Source organism: Strigops habroptila, chromosome 10 (assembly GCF_004027225.2).
Source record: "Strigops habroptila isolate Jane chromosome 10, bStrHab1.2.pri, whole genome shotgun sequence".
Taxonomy (NCBI): Eukaryota; Metazoa; Chordata; class Aves; order Psittaciformes; family Psittacidae; genus Strigops; species Strigops habroptila.
In genome coordinates, this window is record NC_046359.1 from 8,096,303 (window position 1) to 8,117,554 (window position 21,252).

At 39.1% G+C, this 21,252-nt stretch overlaps 1 protein-coding gene across 3 annotated transcripts in view; it reads left to right on the forward strand.

The window, feature by feature from the left end:
• The window catches only part of IGF2R (insulin like growth factor 2 receptor), a 58,192-nt gene that overhangs the window by 21,387 nt on the left and 15,553 nt on the right, over nt 1-21,252 (forward strand). For 2 of the 3 annotated variants that reach the window (XM_032920184.1, XM_030498891.1), the window contains exons 13-34: nt 367-513; nt 1,413-1,544; nt 1,931-2,078; nt 3,569-3,746; nt 4,336-4,451; nt 4,847-5,009; nt 6,526-6,705; nt 7,703-7,804; nt 8,494-8,595; nt 9,233-9,407; nt 10,294-10,461; nt 11,042-11,185; nt 11,871-12,049; nt 12,416-12,503; nt 14,043-14,249; nt 14,632-14,762; nt 15,456-15,553; nt 16,404-16,540; nt 17,153-17,343; nt 18,000-18,126; nt 18,517-18,639; nt 19,621-19,883. In XM_032920184.1, coding sequence (XP_032776075.1) covers nt 367-513; nt 1,413-1,544; nt 1,931-2,078; nt 3,569-3,746; nt 4,336-4,451; nt 4,847-5,009; nt 6,526-6,705; nt 7,703-7,804; nt 8,494-8,595; nt 9,233-9,407; nt 10,294-10,461; nt 11,042-11,185; nt 11,871-12,049; nt 12,416-12,503; nt 14,043-14,249; nt 14,632-14,762; nt 15,456-15,553; nt 16,404-16,540; nt 17,153-17,343; nt 18,000-18,126; nt 18,517-18,639; nt 19,621-19,883 — 3,299 coding nt within the window. The remainder of the gene's footprint in view (nt 1-366; nt 514-1,412; nt 1,545-1,930; nt 2,079-3,568; nt 3,747-4,335; nt 4,452-4,846; nt 5,010-6,525; nt 6,706-7,702; nt 7,805-8,493; nt 8,596-9,232; nt 9,408-10,293; nt 10,462-11,041; nt 11,186-11,870; nt 12,050-12,415; nt 12,504-14,042; nt 14,250-14,631; nt 14,763-15,455; nt 15,554-16,403; nt 16,541-17,152; nt 17,344-17,999; nt 18,127-18,516; nt 18,640-19,620; nt 19,884-21,252) is intronic. The other variant, XM_032920186.1, reaches the window with a different exon arrangement.

A 21,252-nucleotide genomic window follows, 5' to 3' on the forward strand; every position in this document is an offset into this window, starting at 1 on the left:
TTTTTTGTTTTGTGTTTTTTAGTTTTTGTTTTTTTCTTTCTTTTTGGATTTTGTTTTTAAGGCTCTGAAGGCTTGGCACTTCCTCTGCAAATGGAAGGCTGCCCTGAATGCCTTCAGTTTTTTGAGGAAACAGAAGTTAGGAGTACGTTTCTCTTGTGTTTCCCAAAGACCCTAGGAGAAATGATGCAAGTAGCCTTTTCTAACTAAAGAAACCACACTTTGTAATGTGGTTTTGGTGAGGTAGAACCAAACTCCTAATGGTATGCTTTCATAAGACTTCACATCTGGTTAGTCAATATTATTCTAATAGTGTAAACTTCACTTCTTTCCAGGGAAACAAAAGTGATGTATTTATTGTCTTTACAGATAAACAAAACAAGAGTAAGAATCTTGGAACATTTTTATCTTCTCCTAAAAAGGTTGGAGAAAATATTCAACTTATCTATTCAAATGGAGACAGCTGTGGTGTTAACAAGAAAATTAAAACTGTCATCACTCTAGTGTGCAGACCAGGTGAGAATATCCACACCCTGTTCTCTGGTCCGGTTTAAAACTGGGGGTCATTTAATATGCTCAGGCATGAGTGTTAAATACTGGCATGTGCCTTTGTCTTTTATTTCCTTCTGTGCAAAAGCTGAAACATTGTAGTTTGTTAACTAGGATGATGACAATGTAATTGTAGGTATTTAACTCGTTCACTTTTTATACAAGTACTTCTTAAAGATCCTTGAGTGTAAGTCTCTTGAAATAAGAGTCTTCCAAACATGATGATAGTATGTTTAAAGCTCCACAAATACCTGGAAACTGTACAAAGCACTTTCTTTCCTAGATTGTCTTAATGGGAAAGACTAGTTCTGGACCAAGATCAGGTACTTATTGAAAGAGAAGATTAAAGTATGTTTAGTGTCTAAACTGCTCACAGCTTACGAAAAGCAGAAGCATTTGCAGAAGCTGATGTTGATATAATTGCCCACTAGCTTAACCATCTCCCAGGGAAACAGAAAACTTGAATTCCTCTACTTCAACCTGAGGAAGCTGAATGCTCCAATTGTGCTGGCTGTTAGGATCAGGTTATATAGCTGTTATAAAGCTAATAAAGCTGTTGCTTGGTAGCAAAACACCAGGTTTGTGTATCAAAGCAAATGTGTTTTTTGAAGAGTGTGATAGTTCTCAGGAACAGACTGAGCAGTGCATCTTCACTTCTGGGCTAAACTTTTATTCTGGGGAGGAAGATGCAAAGAATTTGTGCAAGGAATTTTTGGTTCCATTTAGTCCTCATTTTCAGAGGAGAGGTACTTTTACAGTCAACCTTGGTTTGCTGTTGGGGAGTTAGTGTTTTTAGACCTAAATTCCTAGTTTCTTTTGGCAGCCTGACTGTCTGTATGTGTAACACATTGCTCTTGTGATACCAGGTGATCTGGAAAGTGCTCCAATCTTGATATCTGAGAGTGAATGTTCATATGTATTTGATTGGTATACTGCTGCTGCATGTGTCCTGTCTAAAACTGAAGGAGATAACTGTCAAGTCTCTGATCCTCAGGCAGGTATGTGTGTAATTTCAGCAGATTGAAAGGTCACGAGGGATAGAACTTGTGTCACAACACTTAGTCCTGTTGATGCACATACAAAGCAAGTTCAGCCTAGGTCTAAGCCACCACAACATTAGAGCACAGCAGCTGTAAGCACATGCGTATGGAAGATGAGAACAGCACAAGCTTAATATTCCCCTAGTGAGTGTGGAGGAAAATAGGTGTAATGTGTATTTGCTGTAGTAAATCTCTCTGTATAAGAAAACACGTTTTTATTATGTCCATATTCTTTCTGGAACAATAATTACATGGAAGGAGACTTGCTTGTGAGGGGGGAGGTGAACCTTTGAGTCATGACAGGAAAAAAATTGAACTGATAAAGTTTATTCCTTCCCGATTAGGCTTCTCTTTTGACTTATCACCTCTGGCCCAGAAAAATGGGTACTATGTAGTTAATACTACAGAATACTCGTTTTACATAAACATCTGCGGCAGTGTGCCGGATGAGTTGTGCCACACAAAATCAGCAGCGTGCCAAGTAGCACAAAGGTGAGTAACTCTAGTTCTGTTGTCTGTAATAGAAGATCTCTTGTTGAATGATGTGTTGCCTGTGTGTAACAGTGAACAATTTGCACGTAAAGTAATTACTGTGCTGCCTGTAATAGATTCGGGTAATTTGCATGCAAGTATTTGGTAGTGCAGTAATTTTGCTGCCAGCTGTTTCAAACAAAGTGTACACACCTGTAATCTTGCTTACAGGTAGCTTTTGATGTTGAATGTGTCCCTTGCTCCGCCTTATGTTTCCCATAGGGACTGTAAGCTGTATGCAGCTGTATTAAGCCAACCTACAGTTTGGATTCAGGGCCAACTAGAATCTAAGAGCTGGCTTAAAGAATCACTGCTGCACGTGGGATGAGTAGTGACTGCCTTATGCAGAGGTGAAGCCCAGAGCTTGGTTGCTGCACTATATTTCCCTTACTAAAAGTGCTGTGCAGGCACAGTCCTAGTTCATACTGCTACTCTGACAGCATCATTGGTGTTAACTTCTACAGGCTATAAAACCTCTTCATCAGGGACTAGTGATAAGACAAGGGGCAATGGGTTCAATCTTAAAGAGGGGAGATTTAGGTTAGGTATAAGGAAGAAGTTCTTTACTGTGAGGGTGGTGAGGCACTGAAACAGGCTGCCCAAAGATGCAGTAAATGCTCCACCCCTGGCAGTGTTCAAGGCGAGGTTGGATGGGGCTTTGAGTAACCTGGTCTAGTGGAAGGTGTCTTTGCCCATGGCAGGAGGGTTGGAACTAGGTGATCGTACGGTCCTTTTCAGCCTTAACCATTCTATGATTCCATGTCTGAGATGGTATCTGTGCACTTTAGATTCCAGGTCAGCCTGTAGCTAGAGACATGGTACAGTGCAAACACATACAGCTGTACTTGAGTTGGCTCTAGCTGAGTTACTCTCCAGCCAAGAAGAGTTCACCGCAGACACTAAAAATGTTCTTCAGGGGAAGGTGGTCACGCATAGGTCTGATAGAGGCAGTGTTCAGTCAGAGTAAAGAAACCCTTCTGAACCAAAGCTGGTCCTGGGCTAAGGGCATGTGAAATCATTTTTCTTCCTTGGGTGAGATGACTTGCTGTTGTCCAGTGCTAGGTCTTCATTGTCCACATATATTTGTGTGGAACCAGTTTGAGCCCAACGTTACAGTGTCTGCAGTTTGAATTCTACTCTGGAGAACGGGATTTTGATATTTCTGTCACTCTTCTAGAGAAGGGAGTGTTAAAGTTTTCTAGATATCTAAGCAAGGTACAACTTCATTTCCTTTCCAAGAGGATTCTGTTTATGTTTTAAATCTCCTTTTGGCAGCATTCTATCCATCCTAGCTCACTTATGTCTAGTCAACCTTATTTAAATCTTTTGTGTTATTATTGTGTCTTCTATAAACTTACCTGTGTCTTACAAGTAAGACTTCTCTTAAAGACAGAATTTATTTTGCATTCTGTTCAGTCTCAAAGCCCACTTTTTTTTTTTTTTTTTTCTAGTAAGGGTCAGTTTTGGAGTCTTGGACTGCCAAGTTCCAAACTTTCATATTATGATGGTCTGATTCAGTTGACCTACAGAAACGGTACAGCATACAACAATGAGAAGAAAACACAGCGATCTACCCTTATAACTTTCCTGTGTGACCATCAGGCTGGAATAGGTCAGCCTGAATATCAGGTAAGAAGTTCTGTGTGAAGAAGGGAAGGATCTCCATCCCAAAATCCTGACAATAATTGCTGCTAGGCTAGCACAAGCAGAGGTTCATGGATAGAAATATCCAATGTCTATAAAGCAGACTATGATGAATAGTTATTTCTCTTGGTATATCTGCCTCTTGTTGCAGCCATAAAGCTTGTCTTGATTACTGAACAGTAAGCTGTTCATCTGGATCCAGGTTCTTACTGTGCTCTTCTCTAGTCTCTGTGCCATGTAATTACTAGTGCTTTTGATCGTCTTGTGTATTTCTAGCTGAAAAAAACCCAACTGGCAGAGAAGTAGCAAGTGGTAGGGCTGTGGGTACTGTAACAGAGCAGATGGCAGTTACATTGCTGTAGTTGATCTAGTTCTGTTATTTTTTTGAAATGAGTATTTTTGGTGACACAGCAAAGGGCAAGATCTGTGACAAAACAGACCTACACAAATCGGTGTGAGAAGGTATGTTACAAAATTAAGGGGAATTAATAAGCATAACACATAAAGGAATAGCTGTGAGTCACAAGATGTTCTGTGTGGGAAGCCTTACTGTGACCTATTCTGCTGTTTTTAGGTAGAAGATAACTGTACCTACAACTTCAGGTGGTACACTGAATATGCTTGTCCTGAAATACCACTGGAATGTATTGTGACTGATCCCAACACCATGGACCAATATGACTTGTCAAGGTAGGAAAGTAACATATGCAATGTAACTTGGCTATTCTAGTTCTATTCTATTCACTGGATGAAGTTGGGTTCCTGTGTAGAGAGCACTAGAAACTTCATCTGTTTAGATAATCCTAACTGCAAGTATGTTGAAATGAAGACAGTATTTTCCCCTAGTATATTGACTTGCCTCCTAAAATGTAAGTTGGCTTTTTGGGATGGTTTTGCTTAATACTTTGTCAACTGTCCTCTGCTTCCTAGGATTATGCTTTTTAATTGTAACACTTAAAAATGAGTGTAAAAAGTTATTCTGAAATGCCTTACAGTTGCTCTGTGTCTTGAGACTGACAGAGAAAGCTAGAAAGAATCTATGAAGAATGCGTGTCCTTAGCGTAGAACTTTCTCTTCCTCTGCAGCTTAGCAAAATCTGAGAAGAGAAGTGAAAACTGGTATGCCATGGATAACTCAAGCCCCAATGAGCGCAAGAAGTACTACATAAATGTCTGTCGACCACTGATTGCTGTCCCAGGATGTGACCGGAGAGCATCTGTCTGTCAGATGGAATATCGGCATGATCATGTGAGTAGCCTTTCCATCCCAGCTCAGAGCTCATTTGCCAAGTGAGTGAGATTGAGGGATATACAAGATAGGCACATATATTCTACTTTCTCTGTGTAAAATGGTATTCTGTGTATCTGTAAGATTGGCATAATCATTGCAGAATGTTAGACCTCCTCTCCGCCTTTTAAAGACCAAAGCTTTAACTTTTACAAGTGTACCAATGTCGTGTTTGACATGCATGATTTTCTGTCCTATGTTGCAGAGGCAGACCAACTGCATCTCTGCTATGTAAACTGCTGCAGCCTTGGAGACTGCTAGCATTGCTGTAAGAACAGGTTGCTCTCCTGGACATTCTTTCTTGCTTCTGGGTTTTTTTTTTCTTTAGATTATACTGTGGAAGAAATGTGTTTAAAGATTCTTTGTCAGCCCCTGCCTCTGAGCTCTCTTTGGCTTTGGGTAGTAGACTAGGCAGATGTTACCAAGTGGGGAAAAAAAAAAGGTGGTGTTTACAGGCTTCTACTTCTGTATTTCTTTGAAGTGTAATGATTTATTATGGGACTGTTTATGCTGACAGGCTGACTGGATATTTTGCCCAAGGCCTGGCTTCAGTGCTACTTAAAGCTGAAGAGAAAAGTTGAAGTAGAGGCTCACCAACCTGTCCTAATTCCTTCTGTAAAACAGAGAGGACACCTTCCCTCCATATTGTTGAAGAGGCTGTCTGTACATTGCTGTCATGGCGCTTGAGCTAAATACTAGTAGTTCCCTGTGCTTGCGTTAGTCTTTGTTGTGTAAGGTTACTTACTTTACATGTGGAGACAGACTAGGGCTTCATTAGTTCATTGCTGAAGACATTGGAGTAAAAAGTAATTATATTGCATTGACCTAAATGCAGAGTTGTTTTAAAAATAAAAAAATAATGTAGAAGGCTTTGTGGGCAGAGCTGGTTTGGAGGTGCATTCCTCTGTTTGTTGCTATCGCTAGCTTAAAATAGTTTCTTAAAAATAGGGAACATGAGTTATCTTGCAGAAATTAATTTGGACTTTAGCAGTAACACCTACTGTTGTTCTAGCGCTCAGTTTGTGCTAGTGCTTTTTAGGCTTTGCTAAGCATGGCAAATCCCTAAAGTAAATTTTAAGAATGCCTGGAGGCTTCCACATACGATGTTTTAAAGACCTCTACAAATTAAATCCTACTTACTGTGCATGAGGCGTAAGCCTCCCTAAATTCCTAAGCTGGGTAGCTGCTGAGATGAGGATGGCTGTTGTGAGACACTACAGGCACCTTATTGTATTACAAATAGAAACAAAAAAACCAAACCATGCCTGCTTGTGGGACTTGTCTGTTAAATATGTGAAACTGAAGTACAGAATGGGGCAGAAATGCAGGGGGATGTCTACACCTTTGTCATCTTCAAAACACTCAAGATAACCTTCTGTATACAAGGTTACTGTGGTAGGTATTTTCTTCTTTTTGACTGTATCTGTAACTCTTCACTTGAGTTTAGAATTGCTGACATATTTTTCTTTATTTCTAGGGTTCTTACTCTGAAGTCACCTCTATCAGTAATCTTGGTGTTGCCAGCAAAGAACTAGTAGTTGAAAGACCTGGACACATTTTTCTAACTTATGCAAATGGCTCTGTGTGCATTGATGCTGATGGAAAGAAAACTACTTATACCACCACCATCCACTTTATCTGTTCCAGGGGCACTCTCGTAAGAACAAATTATCTTTTCAGTTATTGCTTCATCATAGTAGGTTTTCCATCATATAATTTGAAACTACATGAAGATACGTAATGCATTCATGGCAAGGGAGACTTCTTGAGGGCTCGAAATAGAGATGTAAAACTAAAGCTGAAGGAGCATGTGTTTCAGACTGCATATTTTATCATAAGCAAGAACTAGTTAAAAAATAACAGCCCCAGTAGGCAATGGTATTTCAGACTGGTCTAATTAGGATGAAAAATACACGGGGACTTAAGACTGAGGAGTTATACATGCAAATATTGCAGACCATCTTAAGAAGAAGAATATTGTAAAGTGTGTCTTCAGGCGTAGGTTCGGCATCCTCTGAAGCTTGTTGATTCTAGAGGGGTTCTTAAAGCTTTTGCTAATACAACTCCACATACTGAAGTTTAGGTTGAGGGAGTTGTTAGACACACCCCACCCCCCATTAAATGCCTAGAGTTGTTCTTGCTGGTTTGTGAATCTTCAGGTCTTACTCTCCTCACTCAGATTAACTTCAGAACAAATCTGTGATTTGGAGCAGTTGTGAACTGTTTTGCCTGAAAAGACTGAAATGAAGTGTGTGCAATTCATACTCCTGTTACCTTGTTACTCAGCTAGCAGAGTTCTGTGTTACTTGATTTTTATTGTATTTTTTTATATAGTGGATATGCATTACACCCCAGATATCTTCAAAGCTTAGACTGAAGCAAGGTCTGATTAGGCATGTTGAGATTCAGTATTGAATTCGATCTGAATATTTGGAGCCAGATTCAGTTCTCTGCTAAAACTTGATGTGTTTACCTAGACAGTTTTCAGTGGTGACCTTCAAAATAAATAGGGGAGAGGGAAGCAGGGTAGGAATTGTGTCCATTTAGCCATATTTTAGAAGAACCTGACAGTTTCGCATGAAGCGCAGTCTCAGACATGAGAAGGTGTTGGCTATTATACTTCTCCTGGTCTTCTTTCTGCTTTCTGTTTCCAGAGTAGCAGCCCACGGTTTATAGCCATTCAGGAATGTGTGGCCACATTCTTATGGGAAACTGAGGCTGCTTGTCCAATCAAGAAAACAAAAGATGATTCTCAGGTGAGAAAGGGGAACATGATTGTATTCATAGTCTCAACATACCATTTTTTTTCTGTAGCACTGCTGGTTGCAGTGTTTAAATTACTCTTAGAGAAAGCTAACTACAGTGAAGTCTGACATTGATCATGATGGAGATGAATGTGATATCTTACTGCCGCCTTCTTGAAGTGTTCCTGAAATGTGTAACTTCTGACCAAAGTATTCGAGTGCTCTTTCTTGAGAACAGCTTACTTACTGTGGTACTGAATGTTTCATTTCCTCACCAGGTTACTAGTAAAACGGAGTTTATATTTAAAGACATATGTTGTCCTTACTGCGTACAAATAATCAGCAAATGAGGCTACTCGGTTGCTTCTACTTTACGGGTCTCAACATAAATACATTAGTGTGAAAACAACACTCAGTTAAAATTTCATTGCTGTTACCTAACCTGATAGATGTCATCTGCTAAATTGCACTTTGATATGTTGGTATGTGGCTGATGTCAGTGGACAACTGTGCAATGAAGTGAGAATGAAGTGTTGCTACTGCCAGAGCTGTATTCTGGTTGCCCAAATTAAGTTGCTGATTGGTATGCAGGTTAGGAATATGTGTAAAGCAATACTTTGTCTCTTTAAACAAGTTAGAGGTAGAACTTAAACAGAATAAATACAGAAGGAGAAAATAATGCTTTTGTAACTTTTTTTCAGTCCTGCTCTGTGCGAGATCCAAACACTGGCTTTCTGTTCAATCTGCAGCCATTAGCTTCTGAAAAAGGCTATATGGCTACTGGCATTGGGAAGACATTCATGGTAAGGATTTGGACTGTACAATCTGTTGCTTATGGATGCTGTTGTGTTTTTCCAGTCTTGCTTATTGAGCAAGTGGAGCTTTGACTAGGTCCTTATGAAATTTGAGTACTGTGCTTGAGGAGGGGGGAATGGAAGATAACTTAAATCATCTCAGATGGTCTAGAAGTATCAAACTTCTTGTTCTTAGCAAACATAAGGTAGCTATACTTTCCAGGCTATGCATGGGTTTCCAGTCATGGACTCTCTGGCATAATACCATTTTATCTGCTGGTGCTGAAGAAATGGGCAGTGGAAGCCTAGAAAATTATTTAATCTGTCCGTATCAGTGTTCTTAATGCAGTCTGCATGTATCAGCAGTCCTAGGTTGTCCACAGATACTACCATACTGTTTTTTCAGTTTAAGAATAAACTTGCTAAACCACAGCCTGTACTGCTAGTGGGGAGAATTTGTGGACCCAGTAAACCCAGTAAACTGAAGATTAGGGATATTGTTCCTGTGTTATAGTTGGTTGTCTTGCAGTCTAGACATGACAGACATTTGTGCTGTTTGAAATAGTTTTTGACAAGTGATGTAGAAATGGCTGATCTTTCTGAGGCAGTTAATACTGTGTACACCCACATGTTTCAAAATTCCTAGCTAAACATTTGTGGACCCATGCCAGATTGTGGTGAAATCAATGGCAAAATAGCTGCTGGATGTGAAGCAGAAAATCTGACATCGGTGAGGCTGGTGGAATTGGACAAAACCCTGTATCTGTCTGGTGAAGGGTTTCTAACTCTTACCTACAGTGGTCTTCTTCATATGCAATCAGGTGAGTTCAGGAAACATGCAGCTGAAATGGATGCTGATGCTGTGCAAATTCTGTGAATGGTCTTCATTCCTTCCTTTGTTCATGTACTAAAACCTACTGGGCTTGGTGTTAGTCACTTGAACAAGCTAGTTCATAGGGAAATTTTACGAAGAAATCAAATTGTGCAGAATGGTAATGGCTCAGTTTTCAGTAATATATATGCATTTCAAAACTCCTGGAAAGAGACCAAATACAGTATATGATTTTTCCTATGGTAATATTTCTTAATTTCCCAGTTGTGATATTTTTGTACACAATGGGAAACAAGTGATTGAGCTCTCGTACTTTGCTTTAAGAGCTTTTAAAATTTTGAAGGCAAATACTACCCCCACCTCCCATAATTCTACCATTTCTTGTGAGCTTAAATTATGCTCACATAATAACTTAAATTATGCTGCTTAAATAGTATCAGTATTATTTGTTCTGTAGTCATTACACTGAACTTCTTACGAACAAACAAAGCCCCCAAACCCAAAGCTTGGCTGTGTGTGATATAATTTAGAGGTTGCTGGTACAGCTGACTTGATGTTTTACGGATTTGCTGTTTCTTCAAATATGTCAAAGACCTAGGAAGCACAATTTAGTGAAAGTAATTATGCTCTTGAAATGTGTCAAGGCATTCTGTCTCCCATTTGGAGAGACAGTTGTGGCTGCTAGGCAATTTAGCACAGGTCTCCAAAGAAGGCTTGTGTATTTACAGTTAAAAACTCATAAACAAGGTAGTGTTTTCCTTGAAGCAGTTGGTAATAAGAAACACTTAGAAAATTTTCTAAGTCAAGTGTTAGCTTGAATTTAAATTCAAATGTTCCCCAAGTGAAGCAGCAGCATATAAGTGTTTGTTTTACAGGCAAATCAGACATGTTTATGGTGACTTTCATTTGTAATGATTCGTATCCTGGAGAGCTTAAATTTGTGCGTGAAGAGATAAACAGTGCGCTGAAAATCCACGATACTTTCTTTGAGTTTCACACAGCTCTGGCCTGTGCTCCTGCTCCTGTAGACTGTCAGGTTACAGGTAAGTACTTGGAATTTGGGTGGGCTCTGTCCAACAAGTGTTGGAAGGATTAATTGAACAGCAAACTTCTGTGGAGAAGGGCTTTTAATACTTCTTGTAGAGACTTGAAGTCTTCATAAAAGTTGTAGAGAGAAGGAGAAAGTAAGTTGTTCAAAGGCGGCTTAATTTATGAAGACAGAAGAAGCTAATGTGGAACATAGTGGTATACACAAGAAAGCTGATAATTGCTTTGAAAACCTTTAGTCCTTATCATGACTGGGTGCTGCTTCAGCCCAGCTCTTAAGAAAATGAATTAATTTAGTACTGGTCTCTGGAAAAATGCACCTGTGAATTGTGGAGTAGTTACTTAAGGGAATTAACTGTCAGGGGAACTCTGTTCTGTGTTGGGTGTAGTGTTGCGGGTTTGGTTTTTTTTTATGGCAACAGAGCCTTCTCCCAATAGATATCTAATGTGATTCTGAAAATTTTTTTTGAATTATGTTTATTCATCAGTGAAACTTGTATCATTTCAAGCCCATTACTGCTGGAAGTATCTAATAGGTTGTCTTTCAGCTTTCTAGATGTACCACATCTTTTTCAGATGCTGCTGGTAATGAGTATGACTTAAGTGACTTGAGCAAAGAGCGTGAGCCATGGGTTGCTATAGACACTTCAAAGGAAGCAAAGAAGCGAACATTTTTCTTGAATGTCTGCAAGCCTTTACCCTATGTGCCTGGATGCCCTGGTAAGCCAAGTGGCAAGCATTTCTTAACTTGTGGCTTCTGATACAAGACCTTATATGCAGAATGACATCCCTGGTTATTTTAGTAGGATTTTTTGAATCCTGCCTGTTCAATCAGTGAACTTGCATATGTCTAGGTGGGGTATATCAAGGGTATAATAAACAGACTTCCTTGAACTCAGATTAATCTTACTGCTCGTCAGGACTCTTGTATTGAGATGTGTGGGAATGCATTTGGGAAAAATGCATTGAAGGCAGTAATTTCCAGTATCTTTTGTTTTATTATTTTTGAAGAAAGGAAAATTAAATGTTGTTGAAGCCTTCTAACTGAATGGGAAACTTATGCCATGTCTTATTGCACTTTTAGCCAGTTCGATTTATTTAACCTGTTTTGATTTATCTAACCTCTTTTATCAGTCTGTGGCAGCAGGTAAGTTAGTGCAGTTTTAAAGATTTCATTGAATGTAGGACAGTAACTTGTTATATTCCTCGAAGGCTTTAGACACACAATGTCTCTAACCGTATTTATGAAAACAGTTCTGTTGTTTTCTGCTTCAGGAATTTGAGATAGTCTGCTTTAATGCTCAAAGCTCTCTTAGAGCTACTCCATTAATGTTATTTTACAATGAAGTTATCTCTAGTTGTCAAAGCTTTGAACTCAAACACAAGCTTTTTCTTCTTCCTGTAGGTGGTGCCATAGGATCTTGTGTGAAATACGCTGATAAAAGCAAGAACCTTGGAGTCATTCAGATAAACCCACAGGCTGCTACTGATGGGTCATTAAGCATTATCTACTTGAATGGTGACACATGCAAAGATAAGCAGCGTTATTCTACACGTATAATCTTCCAGTGCGATCAGACAATGGTAATTTTCTCTGCCCATTGCTATTTAATTATGAATTTATAGCTTGGACTTACTATAACAAAAGGGACAGTATTTATTCCTCTTGAAATGGAGAGGCTGGTTCTGGAAAGTAATATCTTCTATACAGGCTTTTTGCTTGTCTTTCCTTACAACTGCTTTCCTGAGCCTGTAGGACAACAGTGAACTCTATTGTGGTATCCTGTGAGCCACCAAAAGCAGCTCTTTGCTGAAAATGAGTACTGAAATTTGATAATGGAGGTCTTAGATTCTGCAACTGCAATAAAAAGGGATTCTGCATGTATGTTTTGAGATGTGCAAACTTATGAAATTGTTAGTAAGTCTCCTTCACATGACTCTTTTCTCTAGGGATCACCAGTGTTGGAGCAAGAGAATGACTGTGAGTTTGTATTTGTTTGGAGGACCTTGGCAGCGTGTCCTGTTCACAAAGCAGAAGGTAAGTGTAGTTATTTGAGCTTTAAAAAATCAAATAAATCTGTACAAGAAGTAAATACTTAGTGAAGTTATGTTTGTTTCTTGCTCTGTGAATCTTTCGGTAAAAGGTGCTGGCTTGTGGAGGGATGTTTCTTCTGAGCTTTAAGCCAACGAAGAGTCACATCTAACATTAAAAGTACAATTGAGGCAAATGTACTTCCCTGTCTAAGGAAAGAAGATAAAGTAATAATGCTGTTTCTGACAAATCATAGTACTATCTTGTTAAATCACAGGCAAACTTGCTAGTGTCTTGTAAATCTTAAAGTATCAGGTTTCATGACAATGCAGTTGATTCTGTGCCTGGCAAGTCATTCCATGTCCCTCATGGAGGACTGAAAGCTATACTGTAAACTTGACCTGTGTTATACAGTGTGGGAGAGATCAGTGGGGAGAGTATCAGAGTCTACACTTGGCTCTAGGACATGCAAGAAGGAATCACAGGTTCTAGTTCTGATATTTAGTTGGCTTTTAGATGGGAAGTTGAGTGTGCAGGTATCCTCTTTGCCCTTGCAGGCTTTGTTTTGCAACTTGTTATGTTGCAATGCCTTGTAAAACATCCAGACATTCTGCAAAGGGTCTGTTGCAACAGTACTAGATGTTGTTGAAACTGCCAGTGATCTCATGCAACATGAGTAATATTTACAAGCTACTGCTCTGTAGCACGCAATTACTGTGCAGGACGCTGGTGACAGGAGTTGTGGTTCTGAAGGGAGGGAAACTGAGGTCTTTAACTTGGTACCAATTTGTTGGATGATTGAGGGGAGCATAACAATCATGTGAAACAATATGATTTTTTTTTTAAGTGGGTTTTTTTTGGTGTTTTTTTTTTTTTTTTTTCTTAAAGCTTCAGATATTGAGCAAAGAGTCACTTTAAAGCTGAGGACTTGATCAGCAGCAAAATTGCTGTTGTTTATCAGCTGATTAGACTCGTGAAACTAGAATTTTCCCAAACTTTTTCTGTATACATCTTGGTAGAGCCATAGCTATAATTTCCTATGATCAGTTATTTCCTAACTCAGCAAACTTCATAGCTGTTAAAAGAAGATACAAGACTGACATCTAGGACAACTTTTGCTTTGGCCTTGTGACGTTGCTGTTCTTTCCAGATAATTAAGCAAGTGCTGGACTTAGTGTCTCTGGTTCTGTACTTAACCTTCAGCACGGCTGAAGGAAGAGCCTGTGAGGCCACTTTGAGGTTTCTGAGCTAGTCTGACTTGCATTTTGCTTTAGTGGTGGTTATAAAAGAAATGTTCCATTTATAGCTTGCTCTCATAGTTCTAGATACTAGTGACTTCCTGAAACAAGCTGCTTAGCTGGACTAAAATGGCTTTTCACTGTCACTGCCCTAAAGTGCCAGCTACTCATTTTTGTGGCCTTGTTTGTGGCAGTAAGCCTTAATTGTCCTAAGGCACAGCTTATATATAATCTTTATTAAATATAATAATAGTAATAATAATAATAATCATCATATCTTGATTAAATTCTTAACTTTTCCTTAAAGGAGAGAATTGCCAGGTGAAAGATCCAAGGTATGGTCATGTTTATAACCTGAAGCCACTTTCCAATAAAGACATAAAAGTGAGTACAGATGAGTATGACTACTACTTCAGAGTTTGTGGAGAAATAACAGAACCTTGCAAACCAAAGGCTCACGCTGTGTCATCGTGTCAAGTCAAGAAGATGGACAATACTTTCAGAAAAGTAGCAGGTATAGCACTTGATTGGAAGGAACTTGGAGAATAGGAAGATGAATCAGGGTGTCACTGAAGCCTACTGTGGCACGAGAGGGGTTCTTGCTAATCTTGTACATCTTGTGAGATAAGGCACCCTATCACTTGCTGCTTTTGCAAATAAAATGTCATGTACATGGCTATCTTGACATGCAACTAGGAATGTGCTCAACCTTGCTGTACTGGAGTAGTATTCATACAATAACTAGGTCATGAGGTCAACTAGGAAGGTTGAGGTCTTTCTATCAGTACTTTCTTGTGCATGTTGTTGCTGTCTGTGTAACCCTGTTGCCAGAGGCATTACTGCAGTCATGTATTTACTGGATTAGCTGTTTATATTTCTCAACTCTTTGCTTCTAGGCTTGTTTACAGAAAAACTGACTTTCAAAAATGGTTTAATAATGATTAATTACACCAGTGGAGAAAAATGTCATACAATATATGAACGATCAACTGCCATATTATTCTATTGTGACAAGACTACGTCTGAGGTTAGTTTCAGAACATATGCTTCCTGTATGTAATGTCTTCCAGAGTTGTCCTTTGCTTAATGTGTGGCGAGCATGGACCTAGCTTTCCTCAAGGACTGCCTAATCATTTACAGATTAGGCAGGAGATTGAAAGGTCCTGGGAAGTAATAAAAAATGAGGAATGTTTTGAATTTTCTGTTTGTGGAAGGTACCTTTGTCATGCCTCAGGAAAGTCAGGTCATGTTGTTCCTTTAAGGGATGATTCCCATAAGCAAAGCTCTTGGAGAAATTGGCAAGAGATGTTCTCCCAGAAATAACAGCTGTTTCTTTGTAAGAAATGAAAGGTAGGAGGAGGAATCTACAGGAAAGAGGTGTTGCATGGCCTGACCAAATTAAGCTGATTACTTACTTTTAGTATCTCTCTCTGTACTTCTTCCTGTTCTTAAATAGTGGTGCCTAGAGTTAGTTTAGATCTTCCTCTTATTTCGTGGAGGAGGCAGAAGCTCCTAATGGCTGTCCTTTATCAGAAGTGTGCATGTGGATAAACTCAGGTTTGGGACAAGCCATGCTTTCAGCTGGTCAGAGGTGTCGTGTGTCTCTTAAAATAATATGTAAACACAAGTTTCTGGATCTTCTGAATCAATACAGACTTTCTGATAGCTTGAGTGTGTCTAAATGAGAAAGTAATTTCCTTTTTATATTCTGTTCTTTCAGCCCGTATTTTTGAAGGAAACTCCAGATTGCACCTACATGTTTGAATGGCATACTCAGTATGCTTGCCCACCTGTTAAATCTACTGAGTGCTCCTACAAGTAAGTTGTTTCCTAAACTGAAAATGGAGCTGTATGATGTCAGAAACAAATACAGCCTTATTGCAACTCTGCCAGTGCAATACTGCCACTTTAGCTATTATGTTTTGACTTGGTCAGTAAACAGCTAGTGTGGCATTTTATGCCAATGCAATGTATTTTTAGTAACTTTTGCAATTTGTACTTCCTAAAACTAATTTCACTAAAGAGAAATACTTTCTTTGAGCTTCTTCTGGGCAATAAGCTTGGTATCAAAGTCAACTGTTTGGTATGCAGTTATGGATGGTTGGACTCTGAGTATCTTAGGTTGCTTTAAGTGTCTAGTTACTATTTAATTATAGTTAATTTAAACAAGAACAATTGCTGTCTGTTGGGAACTTCTACCTAAAAAGGCTCCAGTAAAAATGTCGTTTATTTCTGTCAACCAAATATTGGCTCATTAAGATTTGATAAGTGGGATCAAATGTGGCTAATAATTGGCTTGGAGTTTTAACATCTGGCACCATGATAGGTTTCTAACCTAAGGTGAAACAATCCACTTTGGCTATGCATCTGTGCTTGCCATGCACTGAAAGCCTGCATGCTTCCATGAAAAGTCAGAATTACTCTTGCATCGGCTGAAGGCTATGTGCTCATGGACAGTTACAGTGGGGATGGCTGGTGCAGTGATATATCTCTGTTTTGAACAGGTTTGTAGGGAGCAATGAGTCTGGTACATACTTCTTTTCCAGCATGGTACTCTGTTTAGAGTTATTAGGCTAAAAGCTTTTGTAGTAACTTAAGAATTGTAGCTTACAATTACTTGATTTCTTTTTAAATGTCTCTTAATTTGAATCCTTTGTCTTTCTTACAGGGATGATGAAGGAAACTTCTATGACTTTTCATCTCTGACACGGCATAGAGAGAATTGGGAGGCAATTGCTCTATCTGCCTCTGTACAGAAGTACTATATTAATGTCTGCAAGCCCTTAGTACCATATGGTGCTGCACGTAAGAGCAAAACAAAAGTGTATTCTTGCTGTAGCTAGGGGAGACAAGTGGTAGGACAGTACTGTTGTTCAGAATGAAAGATTCAGAGATGAGTATGTGGTGTAATTTCAGCACCAGAGGGAAGGGTACACTGTGTGCCTGATTTCCATCTGCTTGGCAGATGAGATTCACTAGCAGGTCTTACCTTTTCTCGATAACATCAGCACTTTAGCTCTTCCATTCTTACCCTAAGTCTGCTATAGCTCTTAAAGATTAAAATAATCTTTTGGTGCAAGATGTTAACTTCAGAATTTTCTCTATAGCATCGTCTCACTGACTGTACATTTTGTGCAGTGGAAAACCAGATAACAGACTGTAGCCTTTACCCTGTGTAGTAGCCTGCTTCCCCAGTAGTAGCTGCTACTACTTTTTGCATGACCTTGAGCCAAGTGAGGCGGTTGCTGCTACTTGTGATTTTGGGGAAAAGGCCATTCCAAATAGTATGCTTCGGACAGTGGCTTGGAGACAGATCAGCCATGACATACCTGAGAGTAGAGTAGTGGAGTTTTGTTTCAGGCATGTAAGCCTTAATAACATTTGGAGTAATAACACAGGTTTTGTTCATCTGTATAGGTTCCTGTCCTTCTGATGCTGCTGCCTCCCTCATGGAAGGTGCAAAATGTACAAGTCTTGGGGAGGTGGCTGATGGTCCCCGGTGGGAAAATGGCATTTCTATTCTGAAATATATTAATGGGGAGCAGTGTCCAGATAAAATTCGCAGGAAAACAACGATATTGCGCCTCAAGTGTGATGAAAGCAAAATTGTAAGTGGGCTGTTTTTGGCAGGGTTTTATGTTTTCATGAGTTGTTCGTGCCACTGTATGTGTACGGAGAATGGTGGGCAGTTCTTATTCCTTCCCTAGTAGTCTGTAGGTGATGAGAGCCAGTCTTATAAGCGGACTGGCTTATAAGTACATAAACTTTAGATGCTAAGCAGTTTTTAAGAGATGTTTTGTACAATCTGCTAGCACAGATTTTATCTGCAATAGCTTCACATTTTCTGTGTGTTGAAGATGAATATATTGTAGATTGCGAAGTGTTTCAAGTAGTAAATAATGCTACTGACTGTGTAGTTCTTAATTCTGGCACACCTGTAATGCCTTGCTATTAAGTATCTTTTGCTTGGTGAAATGTCTTACCATCACCTTTTAGGTTTTCTGTTGCCCAGCTAGGCTGCTTTTAGCTCTCATCTCACCAAATTTTTGCTCCTGATAATGATTCTCTACTGTTGTATATTTGGAATAGTCATAGTTAAACACTCTGTCCTTGGGTTAATTCACTGGACCACGATGGTCTGTTAAGTCCTAAGACTGGCATTTAAATTGCTCTCACCTACAGGCATTGGGGTTTAGCACTGTGCCATGAAATCTTACACTATCCCTCTGTAGAGGTGTCACTCTCTCCACTGTTTCATATTCAGGAGTCAAAGCCAGAACTTATAACAGCCATTGAAGATTGCGAATATACCTTCTTATGGTTCACTGCTGCTGCGTGTCCTCTTAAAAGCAATGTGCAAAATGACTGCCGGGTAACCAATCCTGCAACAGGTAAGGAGGAGGCCTCAGGATTTTGTATGTGGAAGACGTTGCTGGAGGCAGCACTACTGCGCTTGTATTCCTGAGGGACTTCTTTAGAAAAGGGCAGCGTGGCACATCCTTTGGATAGTGTCTAACAAGCTTATTAGGGGGTAGAAATGTCGTATAAGGTACTGCAGTGTCCCTTGGAACATAAATTATCTATAGTTCTGAAACTAGTTTTACCTCTATTAATATGAATTAGTAACTGTTTGCCTTTTTAGGCTAGCAGGCACACAGAGGCTGGTTGACCTTCCTACTAAATTAAGTTACTGAAAGCTTTTAATACAAAGAAATGTCTTTATTTTGTATCTGGGGGAGGAAAAAAAAAGAAATTAAATTTATTCCCTGATCTGCCTACAGGCCATCTCTTTGATTTGACATCACTAAAGCGAGAGTCTGGCTATACTATCACTGATTCATACAACAGAAAAATCAAGTTGAACGTTTGTGCTGAAGCTAAAAGTTCATGTGCTAATGGAGCTGGTAAGCATCTTATCCTCTCTAATGCTGTAATTGCTGACTATAGGATACCCAAAGGAAATGTGTATGCTCAAGTTTACAGTAAAATGTGAGGAGGAGGTTTTACTTCACATGTGGAAGGAGTGAAGTGTGGCTGAATTGGCTAGGGAGAGATCCTAAAACTGTTTTAAGAAATGATGTGTTCCTATCAAATTCCTAAGCTTATATGGGCTCACTTCCAGTCCAATCCCTTTAGGTCTGAATGGATGAGTATTCTTTTGGATATAAGTGCTGGAGTGTAGATGCTTCTGCTGCACCTCTTGACTGTTGTGAAAAGGAAGAAGTTACAAGCTTCCAGCTCGAGTGAGCTGAACACAAAAATTGCTCTATGGTGACATATTGATGTTATGTGTCTGCACTTCAAAGCCTTGCCAACCCTCTTTCTAGCTTTCTCTTCTGTTTTGGATGCTTCTAAAATATCAGAAGCTAACTTGTATTTTAAACTGCTTATTAGCAGACTGAATTGTTAGCTCCTCTTTCAAGCTGATGAAATAATATTTAAGCATATTAAATGCTAAAATAGCAGTATTGCTTGTGAATCAAAAAATATTTTTGTGTAGTTAGAAGGAAATACTAGATTCATTTGGTTTTTAAGTGGCATCTTAATAAAACAATATATAATCTGGCTGACATTTTGTGTTAATCTCTTTATTTTCAGAAAAGTGGTAACCAAACATTCTGCTCTGTGATTGCTTAAATGTGTATAGATGCAGTACATTCTTCTGGTTAATGAAGTATTAAAGACAATATTTGGTCTTTGTTTTAGTGCAGTTCAGCTCAGTTTACTTGCAGCTCCAGATGGTTTGAAAACATTTCTCTCTCATAGGAAAATTAAAGTGAAGCTAAAATGCCGAGTTTCCTGCTATTTATGTTGTAAGGTGCAGTTTTGAAAGGCAGTTACATCAGACTTGATTTGTTTCTTCATTTTTCTTTTTTATTCTTTAGCTGTCTGTATTACTGGTGGTACAAAACCAATTAATGCTGGAAAACTAAATAAAACTCTAATTTATGAAGATCAAGTGGTAAAGCTTGTCTATGAAGATGGAGATCCTTGCCCTGCAGACCCTGAACTGAAGCATAAAAGCTATTTAAGCTTCGTATGCAAGTCTGATGTTGGAGATGACAGCCGGCCTGTTTTTCTGTCTTTTGATGAGCAGACATGCACTAGTTACTTCTCTTGGCATACCTCCTTGGCTTGTGAGGAAGAGGTAAAAATTACTTCTATGGAAAGCACCTGTGGGACTGAATTTCAGGGGAGGAGGGTTAGGCATAATAGCAGTATGTCTTTTAAATTCCTTGAGGGACAGGTCTCTTCCTGTAGTACAGAACCTAACTTCATGTAGAAGTTCTCAAATACTTTTCTTACTGACTTGTTCAGCAGGGATGAACAATACTTGGCAAAACTCTGGTCCACATGGTGAGCCAAGCTGAAAGTTTAACACTTCAGAATAACCCCTCTGTGAAACCTACTTATCTGCTTTTCTGTACAGTTCAAATGGAAGCCATAGGGCATCTTCTTGGGAATTGATGGTTAAGATCTTCCAATGCAACAGGCCAACAGAGCTTAAGTCAAGTTGAGGATGGATAGCATCTCTCTGTATGGGGATAGTCTTTGTTTTAAAGCAAGTGACTAGAGGCTAGGCAAGTGTATGATAGGTTTACTTAATGCAAAAACTGATAACTTCATAGCATGAATTTAGGATCTGCCTTGGCTGTAGAACGCATGCTGTAATGATGTGATTTGGTCAACTCTAGATGGACTGATGTGCCAGACAGTACTTTGTGCTAGTCTCACTTTAGTTAATTTTAGGTACTTAGATTGTTACCAGTGCTGGGTGCATAGACTAAAAACCAGCAATAGGAATAGAAAGCTAAATGAGCTATAGGATGAATTCAGATCTTTTCTGAACACCTAAGCATTGCCTTTTGTGAATCTGCCTAATCACTCTTTTTCTGCCTTGTTACTTCTAGTGTGACCATCGTTCTCTGAGACAAGTTGTTTTTCCTCCTCATTGCAGTCTCAATACTACCATAGCTCTTGCTTCCATTTATGAAAAACATTTTCCATTTTATTTTCCCTGACAGGAACTGTCGTGTGTCCCCTCTTTATTTTGTAAGAGTTCTGCTACGCATAGCTCTGGTTTCCTCTTCAGTGGTATGCACCATGCTGCAATACAAATCACAGTGCCTAAAAACATTGTGTTTTCTAGCCTGTTAACCCTGTTTGGTGATCACTTTTCATTGTGTATCCACAGTGACCCTTGCTACTTCAGCAGGATGATAGCTAGGTAGCAATGATGATTATTTGTCCTGAAATTAAACAGTAGTTTTGTTAGTTGCTTCTTATCTAATACCTAAACAAGAATAGACTTCCTGAATTCAAGGTAGGCTGTCAGTAAACTTATGCACTTCAGGAATTCATGAAACAGGTTCAGAGGAAATGCAGTGCTCACTCAAGCCATGAACTTGCAATACAATAACTTTACATTGTTATAACCATGTAAAGTTTATTGGAGGTGGTCCAATGATATATGGGAGATGAGGAGAGAAAGGAAAGAACTGTAGGATCTACTAGTC